Genomic DNA, 12,614 nt, shown 5'->3' on the forward strand with positions numbered 1-12,614 from the left:
AAGTAATGAATATTCATCACGTAGTGCTCGGGGCGGGGCAGAACGCTGGCGAGGCGACGGTCTCGCTCGGACTCTGGCCCGGGCGGCGGGGCCCGGCTCGGGTTGCCCCGGGCTCATGGCTGTCGGGAGCGCGGCGGCGGGGAGCGCCGGTGGCCGGTGAGTGGGAGCGAGGGCAGCCGGGGGATCGGGGTGTATTGGGGGGGCGCGTTGGTTGGTGGAATGTGCGGGGGATGTGGGGGCGCTTTGGCCGGAGGGGGTGTGGAGGATGTGGGGGGCGCTTTGGCCGGAGGAGGTGTGGGGGGCGCTTTGGCTGGTGGGGGTATGGGGGTGCTTTGGTGGGTATGCGGTGGGGGCACATTGGCTGGAGGGGGGATGTAGGGGGCACGTTGGCCGGAGGGGGTGTGGAGGATGTGGGGGGCGCTTTGGCCGGAGGAGGTGTGGGGGGCGCTTTGGCTGGTGGGGGTATGGGGGTGCTTTGGTGGGCATGCGGTGGGGGCACATTGGCTGGAGGGGGGATGTAGGGGGCACGTTGGCCGGAGGGGGTGTGGAGGATGTGGGGGGCGCTTTGGCCGGAGGGGCTGTGGGGGGCGCTTTGGCTGGTGGGGGTATAGGGGTGCTTTGGTGGGTATGCGGTGGGGGCACATTGGCTGGAGGGGGGATGTAGGGGGCACGTTGGCCGGAGGGGGTGTGGAGGATGTGGGGGGCGCTTTGGCCGGAGGGGGTGTGGGGGGCGCTTTGGCTGGTGGGGATATGGGGGTGCTTTGGTGGGCATGCGGTGGGGGCACATTGGCTGGAGGGGGGATGTAGGGGGCACGTTGGCTGGAGGCCCCCCCACATACCCCATACCGCCTGCCAGCCATTGCGTGCCCCCCCATTGATTGGTGGGGGTATGGGGTAGGGGGCACATTAGCTAGTGGCAGCACATGGGGGGCATAGCTGGAAGCAGGGAGGGAGGAAGAGGAGAGGGAAGTTGTGTTGTGTCCAGGATCCCAGGGGCCAGCCCATGGCGGTGTGGGGCTGACTCAGCTGCCTGTGGGGCACTGGAAAGGAGCCTGAGAGTGTTCTGATATTACAGCCATGAGGGCCATACAAGTACCTAGATAGCTAGGGAAGGGGAGCTGGCAGAGCATGGGTGGTGAGGGGGATCCATTGGATAGCAAAAGGTGGCTGCTGGGGGAAGAGCTGAGAGAGCCTGGAGGCTGATACCCAGGGTGGGAATGTGATGTAGAAGGAGATGTGAAACTAGTGAAGGGAGTGTGACCCAGAGAGGAGGGAATTGTTGGAGCAACAGAACAGGAAGGTGGCTTTCACCTCAGCACTTTGGTTAGACTGTAAGATCTAACTCAAGAGTCAGGTGGGCCAGTTTTCCAAGGGATTGTGGATAATTGGACTTTACCCCTTCCGTAGATGTAATCATCTCATTTTCCCAGTTCAGGTATTTCAATGGCAGGACAAGTTAGATGCAACTTGCCAGAATGTAAAATAGCCACACTTCTTTGGCATGCGCTGGAGGTAGATCTAGAATGCTGGAGCAACAGCTTCTCTGATTCACACTCAGTGGGGTGGGATCAATCCCACCATGCCACATGAAGCATGATGAGGGGTTAAGCCTATCCCAGCCTGTAGAAGGGACAGGAAAGGATTCATATTCTCCAACATGAGGAGTCATCTTGGCTACTTTCCTTTGGGACCCTCCAGCACAAAAGCTCTGCTGTGGAATCCCTGACTAATGAATTCTTATGAACACACTTGACCCCTGGTTGGCCTCGGACCAAGCAGGTGTATGTTCTATGGGGCAGCTCTGCAGTTTGTTCTCTTGGCATGTAGAGTCCTTTATTTTGAGGATCACTACACTCCTGGTGCTCCGAGGCTAGTCCCTGGCCTCTCCTGTCACTAGGGATGTGAGGCTCCTCCATTGAGGTAGAGGAAGGGTTGATAGAGTCTGGCTCCAGGGAAGCAGGCTCTGGGGTGGGGTGGAGCAGAGATGGCTACTTCTCTGTAAAAAGCAGATTACATAGCGCACCTTCAGGAGTCCAGTGCCTGCTTGCTAACCTCACTCTCCTGTTCTTTCTCTCTCTCAGCAGGCCCCAGCCCCAGCTGGACCTGCAGTTTCTGCGACGCTTCGGGAAGATCCAGGCCATCTTGTTTCCCAGATGGTCCTCTCAGAATGTGCTCATGTTCCTGACCCTGCTGAGCATTGCCCTGTTAGGTGAGCTAGTGAATGGCTGGGCTGGGCTGGGGGACAGAGGGGAGGGGTGCAATTCCAGGCCTTTCATTGGGATATGCTTCTTGCCCCTCCTCCTCCACTGTGCCGCCTCAGCCCTTAATTTTCCCTCTGTGTTTCTTGTTGCCTCCCAGAGCAGTTGGTCATTTACCAGGTGGGATTGATCCCCAGCCAGTACTACGGGGTCCTGGGGAGCAAGGACTTCTCTGGGTTCAAAACCCTGACTACGATTGCTGCGATACTCATCGTACTCAATTCCACGGTAAGAGAGGCATGTGCTCACAGAGGGCTAGAGAGAGCAAAGAGGGATCCTATGGTAAGACAGTAACCACCTTCTCTCCCCCATCTCCCCTGCCCCCGTCTGCCCTCTTAGGGTGGGGAGGAACAGAGAGGGACCCTATAAAAAAGGAGAGTCCTTCCTAGGTTGCAGCATGTATTCTCAAGCCTGGGATCTCTTGTTCAGACCAGGGATCCCTTGTCAGCTTTACTTCTGGGCGAATTCTGCAATACTGTGTGTGTGCATAATTAATGAGCCATGCATATTTTAAACTTTTTATGCAGAAAAAGCTTCTGCCGAAATGTTGCTACAGTTCTGCCTTTTGCTCACCAGAGGGCATTGTGGCAATAGAACACAGCAGCAGCTCCTGTCCAGCTAGGGAAGAAAAAGAGCCCGCCTTCTTCACAGCGCCTGTCAGGCCGGGTCAGGAGATAGGGTCTATGGGGAGACAGACAGCATGGGGTGCTGGGGGAGTCAGATAGGATCTCATAAGGGCTAGTATGGGAGAACAGACTGGGGCAGGGGCTGACTGGGAGTGGAGACACAGGGCCAGGGGGGAGGGAGCTGTAGGGCCACATGGTGATGGGGGTGTGTGTGCAGAGCTACATAGGAGCTGAGTGGGGGCACAGAGACACATGGGGAAGGGGGTATAGAGCCATATAGGGACAGGGGGAGGAGTGCAGGCCATATGGGAGTGGGTGTCTGAGTGGGGGTGGAGGGACACATGGGGGTGCCAGAATACATGGGGATGGGCAGATGTGCCTGACTGAATGGGAGAGGCTAAGGGTCAGCCAGGATCTGCATGGGGGAAGCTCGCTAACAATCCCTCCCCACCCCTCAAAAAACACCTGTTCCACACTTTTCCCACCCATACCCAACAGCCCTCCAAGTTCACTCCCAGGCTCCTTCCCAACAATTTACTTCCCTCTCCCTCAGCTCCTCCATTACCCCTGACTCCCCCAAGCCTTTGCACTGCTTCTGAGGAGTGTGGGAAATACAGTTCTATATTGTAGTTTAAATGAATTATTACTTAGAGTTCTGTATTAATATGCCTAGTAAGGAATCTATTTGTCAAAAAACATTTTCTGAATCTTTTTTGTTGTCTGGTATTGTTACAGACATACTTGCTGAGAGGTATTTTGAAATAAATAACCAAAAATAATTGAAACTGGTGTGATTATATTGTGTTGTTTTGACAAAATATGCAGAATTTTTTGCAGAATTTGAAAATTGTGTGCAGAATTTTTAATATTTTGGCACAGAATTCCCCCAGGAGTACAGCTTACAGCATTGCTCTTGCAGCTTAGTGCCCAAAGGGAGGGACTGGGACTCCCTTCTGCCCTGTGCAGACAGCTGAATGTGGAGTGGGCCATTTAGTTTTTTATTGCTGATTCATTTTGGATTTGTATCATTAAATGATTGCTCTCCCTGCCCCTCTTTCTGTCTCTCTTTGCCTCATCCCAGCTGAAAAGCTTGGACCAGTTTATCTGTAACCTGATGTATGTGAGCTGGAGGAAGACTCTCACCGAATACCTTCACGGCTACTATTTCCAGGGCCAGGTGTATTACACCCTGAATGTGCTGCGCGAGGACATCGATAATCCGTAGGCTGTTCGCAACTTCTTTCAGCTTCTTGCTTGGCGTCTCCTGAACTGCTCCTCGCTCTTTGGCTGCCATGTCTGTGTATCTGGCTGCCCTTGGTAGGGGGCCGTTTTGAGCTCTCTGTGTGTATGATTCTGCTCTGTGGGTTTTTCTCTAGCGCTGGGTGGCCTGGGCCCCTGTCTCTGTGCCTGGTGGAAGGCAGTCCTGATTGGGGGGAGGGATAGCTCAGTGGTTTGAGCATTGGCCTGCTAAACCTAGGGTTGTGAGTTCAGTCCTTGAGGGGGCCACTTAGGGATCTAGGGCAAAAATCAGTACTTGGTCCTGCTAGTGAAGGCAGGGGGCTGGACTCGATGACCTTTCGAGGTTCCTTCCAGTTCTAGGAGATAGGTATATCTCCAATGTTGTTTTTTTTTTCCCCCATAGAGAACTCTCTTCATTGCCAAAAGATCTCACTGCCTGTAAGTTGGCAGAAAGTGCTGTTTCTGTTGGTGGATCTTCTGTGCTGCCAGGTCTTACCTGCTTCATGCAGCCCCCTTCTGCCCCCACAGCCAGCTCCCTCCCTCAGGGCCTTGCTTCCCTCTCAAAGACCCTCCTCTCCGTGGTAGGGATGTGAGATCATCCTTTGGGCTGGTGCTTTGCCCAGGGTAAATCCTTCCTCTTTGACAGGGCTCAAATATGGAGCAAGGAAAATCTGCCCACTTGAGACTTAAAATAATGAGACTAGTTATTTGCACAGTGGTGTGGGTTATAAACGAGACCCCATGTGCTGCGCAAGGTGTTATTCTGTGGCAGGGACTTTGGAACCATACAGCTGGTTCCCCTCCACCCTCTTCCCCTCTCTCCCCAGTCCAGTTGGGACAGGCATCTTTGTTTTGATTTTAAACAACCCAGAATTTTTAAATGGAATCATGTGTTTTTCTAAAAGGTTTGGCAGCCCGGCAGGGGTCAGCTGGGGCTTTTGACACCCAGGAAAGGCTTGGGAGTTGGCTTTGTTTCTTGCAGTAGAGGCCTTTAGAACTCGAGAAGGGGGGTATATCTTCTCTTTCCCACCCCTTTTTGGGCAGGGTCAGAGGTGACTTTGAACTTGGGAGTAGAGTTGAATTCCTCATAGTTCATCCCAGCAAACTTTGACAACTGGCTTCTCCTTTACACCCCACTGCAATATTTGCCACTGCATCAACAAGCAAGGAGAGGAGGGGTATATTAGCTGGATGATCCTGATAAAATGATGAGCAGCTAAATAGTTAATGTTGCCATTTGAATCGACATCCTTAAGCTTTTGAGAGGTCTCCCCATTTAGCTGCCACCCCTCCCAGAGCTATTGTTTCAGGCTGCCTATAGATTTGTGTAGTCACCGTGTTAGTTGCACTTGTATCACGGAGAGAAGAGGGGCTGTATGCATTTTTTTGTTCAGATTCTGAATTAAATATTTGTGGCACAATTAAAAAAAACAAACCAGTTCTGTAGCACGTTAGATGGCTGCATAATGACATTATACACAGCCCTACCTACAGGCTGAGGAATGGGTACTTCAGACTTGGATAACTAGTGGTACAATTCACTTCTCTTACTGGTGACACCTCCCAGGGAATTGAGCTGAGCCCAGAGATAGTTACAGGAAATGATTGCTTAATGGGGACCATAACTCTTGTTAATGGAGATGACTTCAGGTAATTTAGTCCTCTCAACTAAGAGGATCATGGTCATTCTGTAATAAAAGTGATTTAGCACCACATCTGTGTGGGATGGAGATACAGGAGTGGCACTGAACTATGATTCTCAAGCCATGACTGGAGCTGCTGCCAACCTCAAGAAATGTTTGTTGCTGACAAAACTTTGCACTAGAGACCAAACATGCAGAAACAGGTTTAGAAAGTAGTGCCTAAGGTCAAGACACCTGGATGCCTCATTAGTGTGATAGGCAGCCAGTGCAGAGCATGGATCAAAACCAAAAACTCACGCACACCCAGCTGTTCCAGGGAAGGAACAGAGAGGCCCCTCACCAGACTTATCTTAGTCAAATGTTTGCTTTTAACCTTGGGATGTGCACTATATAATCAGGGCCCCTTTGGTTCCTCAGCAACATGGGACCAAATTGTATGGCAATTGTATGCCAATTTGTAAATCCTAAATTCTGCAGCGGAATGATTTTATTGTATTGCTATGGAATACTTTTCATTCCCCGCCCCCAAACAAATGTGTTCTGTTATGGCTCATAATTGAAAATACTCCAGGACGTAAATCTGTCTTTCTGTCTTTCTGTCTTTCTGTCTTTCTCGCTCCCCTCTGCGCTGCAGGGAATAAGTAGATGGGCACCGTCAGGGTAACACATCCAAACAGCTCAGGGTTCTAGCAGGGTATCTGAATTAATATTACTTATATGGAGCCATAAATGTTGCTTAACAGACAAAGGAAAAACAACATTCCTGCCCCCGGTTTCCAGTCTAGTTAAAATGTAACTGGATGAGAGATGGTCACAAACGCTTGTGAGGAGGGAGGATAGCAGCAGCAAGATCAGTGTATGATGGGGCAGCATAAAAACAAAAAGCTGGTGCTGGTGTTTTGGGGTTGCAGAGGGAACATGTCAGAGTTAAGGAAGGGAGAGTCTCCCTCCCCCTGGCTCTGGGGAAGCTGTGCCTCCTGTAATGTGTTGGTTCAGGGCACCTCCTTCTCAGGCAGATATTGACAAATTGGAAGGAGTTCAAAGGAGAGCAGTGAAAGTGAGGGATTGATTTATGGAGAAAGTTTTGAAAAATGTGTAGCTTGCATAAGGGGCCAGCCTACCCCCGAAACATAATCCAGTCAAGCAGCTGATTACAGCAGGGTCAGCCTTTGGCAGCGTGGATAGGGCCCCTAACTGTGTTGTTAAATGAGGTGTGTAATCAGGCTAAGAGGTCTGGAAGTGACCTGGTGGTTTTGTAGTGCACATGGGGCTCCAAGAGATGGCTAAGTAGAGGCAGGGTTGTGAGCACCAAGGAGGGAGAAGGAACATTGTGCCTGGGTGTTATTAATGGCATCTTAATAAGTCCTGTCAGGTTGTGGAACGGTTTTGCAAGGGAAGTGGTGGAAGCCCCATTACTTGCTTCCTCAAAAACTGGATTGGACAAAGCGCTGAGAATAGACAATGGAACAGCTCTCCCCAGGGTGTGGGGTGATAGTGGTGGGGGAAGGAACTAGGTGCGTCCTGACATGGCTTTATTATCTCTTGTTCTGATTTGTTCTTGCTTTCATACTTGGCTTTAACAGTCAGTGTTGTTTTATGTCGAGCAGAGACCAGCGAATCAGTCAGGATGTGGAGAGGTTCTGCAGACAGCTAAGCTCCATGGCCAGTAAACTCCTCATCTCTCCTTTTACACTGGGCTACTACACCTATCAGTGCTTTCACAGGTAGGATCTCTGGACCTTCCCATTGGAGTACTGCACCTCTCAGAGCTGCTTTCATACCGTTCCCGGGAGTGCTACGGTTCTCAGAACTTAGTGGCTGGGAATTTGAATCCTGGCACTAGCACATGGTGTGGGATTCCTGGCACTGATTTAGTGGGGATGACTCTGACTGTGTGCAGGGTGGGTAGAGTTCCTAGTCCCAGTGTACTGGGGTTCATGTGTAATAGTGGGGTGGGTGTTGCTGAGACTACCCTCCCAGTCTAGTGTGTGGCCATTCCTGGGTTTGCTAGCTAACCTCTCTCCATCTTCCCCTTTAGCACCGGCTGGCTGGGCCCAGTAAGTATCTTTGGGTATTTTGTCATTGGGACAGTTGTTAACAAGGTGCTGATGAGTCCCATTGTGTCAAAACTGGTGCATCAGGAGAAGCTGGAGGGGGATTTCAGGTGAGTGGTTGGAGTCTTGCTGTCACTGACCCTTCCTTTCTGGAATTGCTCTGCTTAATGCCAGCCTGCTCAGCCCCCAATCCAGTCCACTCAGTGTTTGACCCATATGTGGCTAATCTCCTCCCCCCTCCTCTGACTAAGCAAGTCAGCCTGCTCAGCTCCTCTGAGCCCACTGAACCCAGCCTCAGAGAGACCCATCTGGGATCAACGTGCTACGCCCCACCCATCCCTGCCACTAGAGTGTGACCTGGTGAGACACTGCCCCTGGGTCTCCGTTGGTCCAGCCATCAGTGTTTTCCACTGATCCCTTGCTGCTGCTGCTAATTGCAGTGAGGTGCTGTGGAGTAGAGGGAGCATGGAGCTTCTGTTAAGTTGGATCTTGATCCACGTTCACCAAGAATGGTGGCTGAGACTTGAGGCATTCCTCTTCCTCCCACCACGCACATGCACTTACCTTCATGATGTGCCTGAAATCCCCACACACACCTTAGGTCTTCTACATCTCTCCTTACGCTTCAGGGCATAAACTGGAAAGGTATTGGTCAATGACCAGGTGCATTGTAAGGGTTTGACAGCTTCCTCTGAAGCATCCAGCATCCATCATTGTCAGAGGTGTGGACAACAGAGCAAATGTGCCTATTGGTGTGATACGGTGCAGCATGGGGATGCCGGATTAGATGGGCTCATTGATCTGATCCAGTGTATCAGAGATACTGGGCTAGTAAACAAACTATGGGATACTGGACTGTCCCAGTGAGTGGGATGCCAGTGGTCCAGTGTGATTGGTGCAGAAGGGAGGAGACCAAACTAGACCACTAAACTGACCTGCTCTGATGGTACCTATGTATAGGGCAATGTAGTGCCCTTCTGAACCTTGCTCAAGGCCTCTGGACCTATGTTCAGGCCCATTCCTGGGCTAAGAATCTGTCAGGTCACTCAGCATGATGGCAGGAGCAGGGATGGATTTTTCTGTTGCAGGGGTGTTCATTGTGTAATCCGTGGGGTGATCGTGTCTCATGTTTTGGTTTGCGTTGTGCAGGTTCAAGCACATGCAGATTCGTGTAAATGCAGAGCCAGCTGCTTTCTACAGGTAAATGATGGACTAACCTGTTTCTTCTCATCTCTTCTCATGGATCCTTCCAGCTCCTAGAGTACCTGCTCAGTTCACACATTCCAGAACAGTAAGGGAAGGGACCTATCCTATTGCTTGCACTACCTTGTCCCGTCCTGTTTGTTTAAGGACCCTTGTCCTTGCCTCCTGTGTCTGGTACCAAGTCTCTAACTTGCTGCTCTGCTATGATCCAAGTACAGGGCCTGTGCTGGGTCTTACGGTTCCTTTAAGAAAAAGTGCCTGTAGGAGAGTTTCCTAGACCTGTAATTGTGGCACAGTGCCTTCCTTTGGATTCTGTACAGCACCTGCCATCAGTGGTCAATAAATAACCCAGGTGCATTAAAATCCTAGGAGTTGGAGAGGAACAACCCTTTCCCCTCTCCCCCTTCTTCAGGGTCCAGTTTAGGATTATTCTGTGGCCTACAGACCATTTTCTGGTGCATCAGACTGGGGCCTCTTCTACTGCTCTGGGAGACTGTTCAAGGGCCTCATCCTATCCTGTTAAGATCCTCTCCTGAGATCTGTTCTGATGTTCTCTTTTCCTAATTTGATCCCGCTACTCTCTCCTGTTTCCCCTTTGTTGTCAGTCCAGCTAGACAGACTTTAGTTCTTTCTCTCTCCTCCTAGCTCAGTCCCTCTGGTCACCTTGTTGCTCTTCTCCGAACTGCATCCACTCTGTCAATGTTTGCTGCTACTGAGGTGCCCAGAACTGAGCATGCCCTCCCAGGTGGGACCTGCCCAGTGCTGGATGGTGTTTGCAGTGGCTCCCAGCATTGTACCTCTTGTGAATGTCACCAATATGCTCTTTACCTGCCTGACCCAGATCATTACTAAAGGTGTTGCATCCAGCTGGCTAGAACCCTGATGCCTGTGGGCTCCCAGCTTGATAAGGTCTGGAGTGGAGTGCCTGGCTGTGGGCTATGAAGGTCAATGTTCCCCTCACCTTCTAGCCTTATCACTATGGGATCTTGCCACTGGGGGACAACAGGGGCTGCCCCATTCTCCAGCCCTCCCTGTCTCCTCTGTGTATATGGCTCACTGGCCTGATCTGGTTGAGCAACTGTAACGGTTCTCCCTCCATCAGTCTAGCCCAGTGCTGTGCCCATGTGGTGCTAACAATAATGAGAGCTAGGGACAAGTATCTTCACTGTTGTATCATCTAGATGTGCTGTGAGCCAAGTTGGACAATATGGTGGTAAAAGCACCTGCACTAAACCTACACTGGCAGCTCCACCGGGGTTAGCCCCCTGTGCTGCTCCGCTGGGGCTAGAGTTGGTAGAAATTCAGCGTGGATACAGCCTGTGTTTGAGTACTAAACATTTTCTTTTTCTGCTTTTCACCACCTGAGGGCGTTGTAAACATTATGAATGAGTGGAAGTAGCTGTTGCAGGCCTCAGCCCAGGTGGTTGGTGTGTAAATGGACCTCTCTGGTGCAAGGAGCTAGGCTCCGAGTGTGCAGTCAGAGGGGTGTGGATCTAAGAGTCAGCAATGACTGCGACTATATCGGCACCTACTAAAGCTGGGGTGGGAGAGGAGCCCCCTTCCAGGCTTGAAATCCAGTCTTAGTCAGACAGCTCCAGGGACATGAATGCAATAGACACAGATTCACCTGGATTAGCTGTGTAAAGTACTTAATGGTTTGGCTTCTCAGGATGTTGAAGACCTGAGCCAAAGTGACCCACAAGAGATCAGTAATCAGTCCATTGCTGCTCCAGCATGGTAACAGTTATAGAGCAGTGGCCAAGGTAAGGCCTGGGCATCTTGGTGGCTAGACGTCACCTCCTCAGCTCACCTCACTGCTTCCCTTTCTGGCTCGAGGAACACTGCAGTGTTTTGTCCATCCATTCCAGAAGGCTCTTTGTTCAGGTGCATAAAGTAGCCCCACGGGCACCCTAGTCCGGTATTGGGCCTTGCGGTCATCACTTGCCTCTTTTTTGGCCTCCATGTCTAATAGAATCTGCCAGAGCACCTTGGTATTTCTTTCTCAGGGCCACCTGCCTCAGCCACGGAACTCCTCAGAGGCACATTCACCAGGCACCTGGGTATTTAGTGCCTGGCCACCACAATAACATTGCCCAGATATTACAGTGATGAGCATGCTCCAGATAGCTACAATAGTCCTGCAATGCTTTCGTCAATGCAGTGCACCCAGGATATGGTGGCTTTGGTAGATCCATGGCATGCTACTGTCTTGTTTTGCAGAGCTGGGCAGGTAGAGCACATGAGAACTGACCGCCGGTTGCAGAGCCTCCTGCAGACACAGAGGGAGCTGATGGGCAAAGAACTGTGGCTCTATAGTAAGTGAAGAATTTTCTTGATTTGCAGGGGCATGTGGTAGCTTCATCAGGGTAATCATCAGGCCTGGGGAGTGCGTCCCCAGGGACATATAGGAGTGCTGGCTACTCCTCCACTGCTCCTGGCTTCAGGAGGCCATGCCTATTGTACTGGCACCTCAGGGTTTGTTGCGGGGACATTGCCTTCCTAGAGGAGAATCCAGGAGAGAATGACATTGGGTGTCACACTGATGCCTTGTGGGGGACACTGGCAAAGCCAGAGGACCAAATCAAGAAAACGGTTCTGCTGGAATCCAGACTCTGAGGGGAACAGGTGGCAGCAGCACTTGGGATTTCAGTCATCCACACTAAGAGTGTCCTGGAAACTGGGCTCTTGGAAGGGAGAAGGGTTGGTGGGAATGAATGGGAGCTGCTCTGAGACCATGTCTGTGTAAAGCATGTGCCTCTTGCCCTGGTGCTGCCCAGAAATCTTGACTCTGATCCTGATTCCAGCCCTGCCTGAGCCAGTCCCTTAGTACTTAGGATCAAAGGCAAGTGAGTGCCTTGCCTTCAGGGTAGAATCTCAAGCTTTGCAAACAGTGGAGTGGTGTATGTGGGAATTCTGAACACTTGAGCGTTTCTGCCTTTCCTGTGTTCCTTAGGAAGGTCAGTGATGTAGGCTTCCTGCCCCAGCCAGATCCCCCGGATATTCCTTGCTGCGTCCTGGCTTGGCTGGCCACTTTGCTTCCCCACATTTCTAAGAGGCAGCGGGGGCTCTGGCATTTGGAAACAAGTAGGCTGGGTGGATTTTGCCCTGTCTAAGGTATTCTAGCTGTGTGGGTGGTGGTATCTGGATGGCTTTTTCTCCACTTTGGTGCCCTGGCTGGGAGAGGTTCATGCCAACAGGTTTCATCTCTGCGATGTGGGTCTTTTGCAGTCTCTTGTCTTGGCACCCGAGGTGCAGTGTGAGGTGGTGAATGGGGGGGGGGGGGCGAGACTAGTTCTGTTTGGCCTCAGAAATTGGACTTGGGTTTGCCTGGGACAGAGGGTGCTCCCTGCCCATTAACTCCTGCCAATGTGTTTATATCCAGTTGGGATCAACACCTTTGACTATCTGGGCAGCATTCTGAGTTACGTGGTGATTGCCATTCCCATCTTTAGTGGTGTCTATGGGGACCTGGATCCAGCACAGCTGAGCGCTCTGGTCAGCAAGGTGAGTTCAGCACCATCTCCCAGAGGAACATTTTCCACGTGCTGCGTTTCTTCCCCTTGCACCCTGCAGGACACTAGGCCAGGGGAT

The 12,614-nt window shown here is 51.4% G+C and overlaps 1 protein-coding gene across 5 annotated transcripts in view; it reads left to right on the forward strand.

Moving 5' to 3' along the window:
• ABCD4 (ATP binding cassette subfamily D member 4) overlaps nt 1-12,614 on the forward strand; it is a 26,590-nt gene continuing 13,976 nt past the window's right edge. Inside the window, exons 1-9 of one of the 5 annotated variants that reach the window (XM_045013178.1) lie at nt 1-156; nt 2,082-2,209; nt 2,359-2,486; nt 3,966-4,105; nt 7,374-7,490; nt 7,805-7,930; nt 8,970-9,020; nt 11,244-11,338; nt 12,406-12,527. In XM_045013178.1, coding sequence (XP_044869113.1) covers nt 116-156; nt 2,082-2,209; nt 2,359-2,486; nt 3,966-4,105; nt 7,374-7,490; nt 7,805-7,930; nt 8,970-9,020; nt 11,244-11,338; nt 12,406-12,527 — 948 coding nt within the window. In that variant the 5' untranslated portion in view covers nt 1-115. Of the gene's footprint in view, nt 157-2,080; nt 2,210-2,358; nt 2,541-3,965; nt 4,202-7,373; nt 7,491-7,804; nt 7,931-8,969; nt 9,021-11,243; nt 11,339-12,405; nt 12,528-12,614 lie in introns of those variants that run through there. The other 4 variants (XM_045013176.1, XM_045013177.1, XM_045013179.1 and 1 more) reach the window with 4 other exon arrangements.

This window comes from Mauremys mutica, chromosome 4 (assembly GCF_020497125.1).
Source record: "Mauremys mutica isolate MM-2020 ecotype Southern chromosome 4, ASM2049712v1, whole genome shotgun sequence".
NCBI lineage: Eukaryota > Metazoa > Chordata > Testudines > Geoemydidae > Mauremys > Mauremys mutica.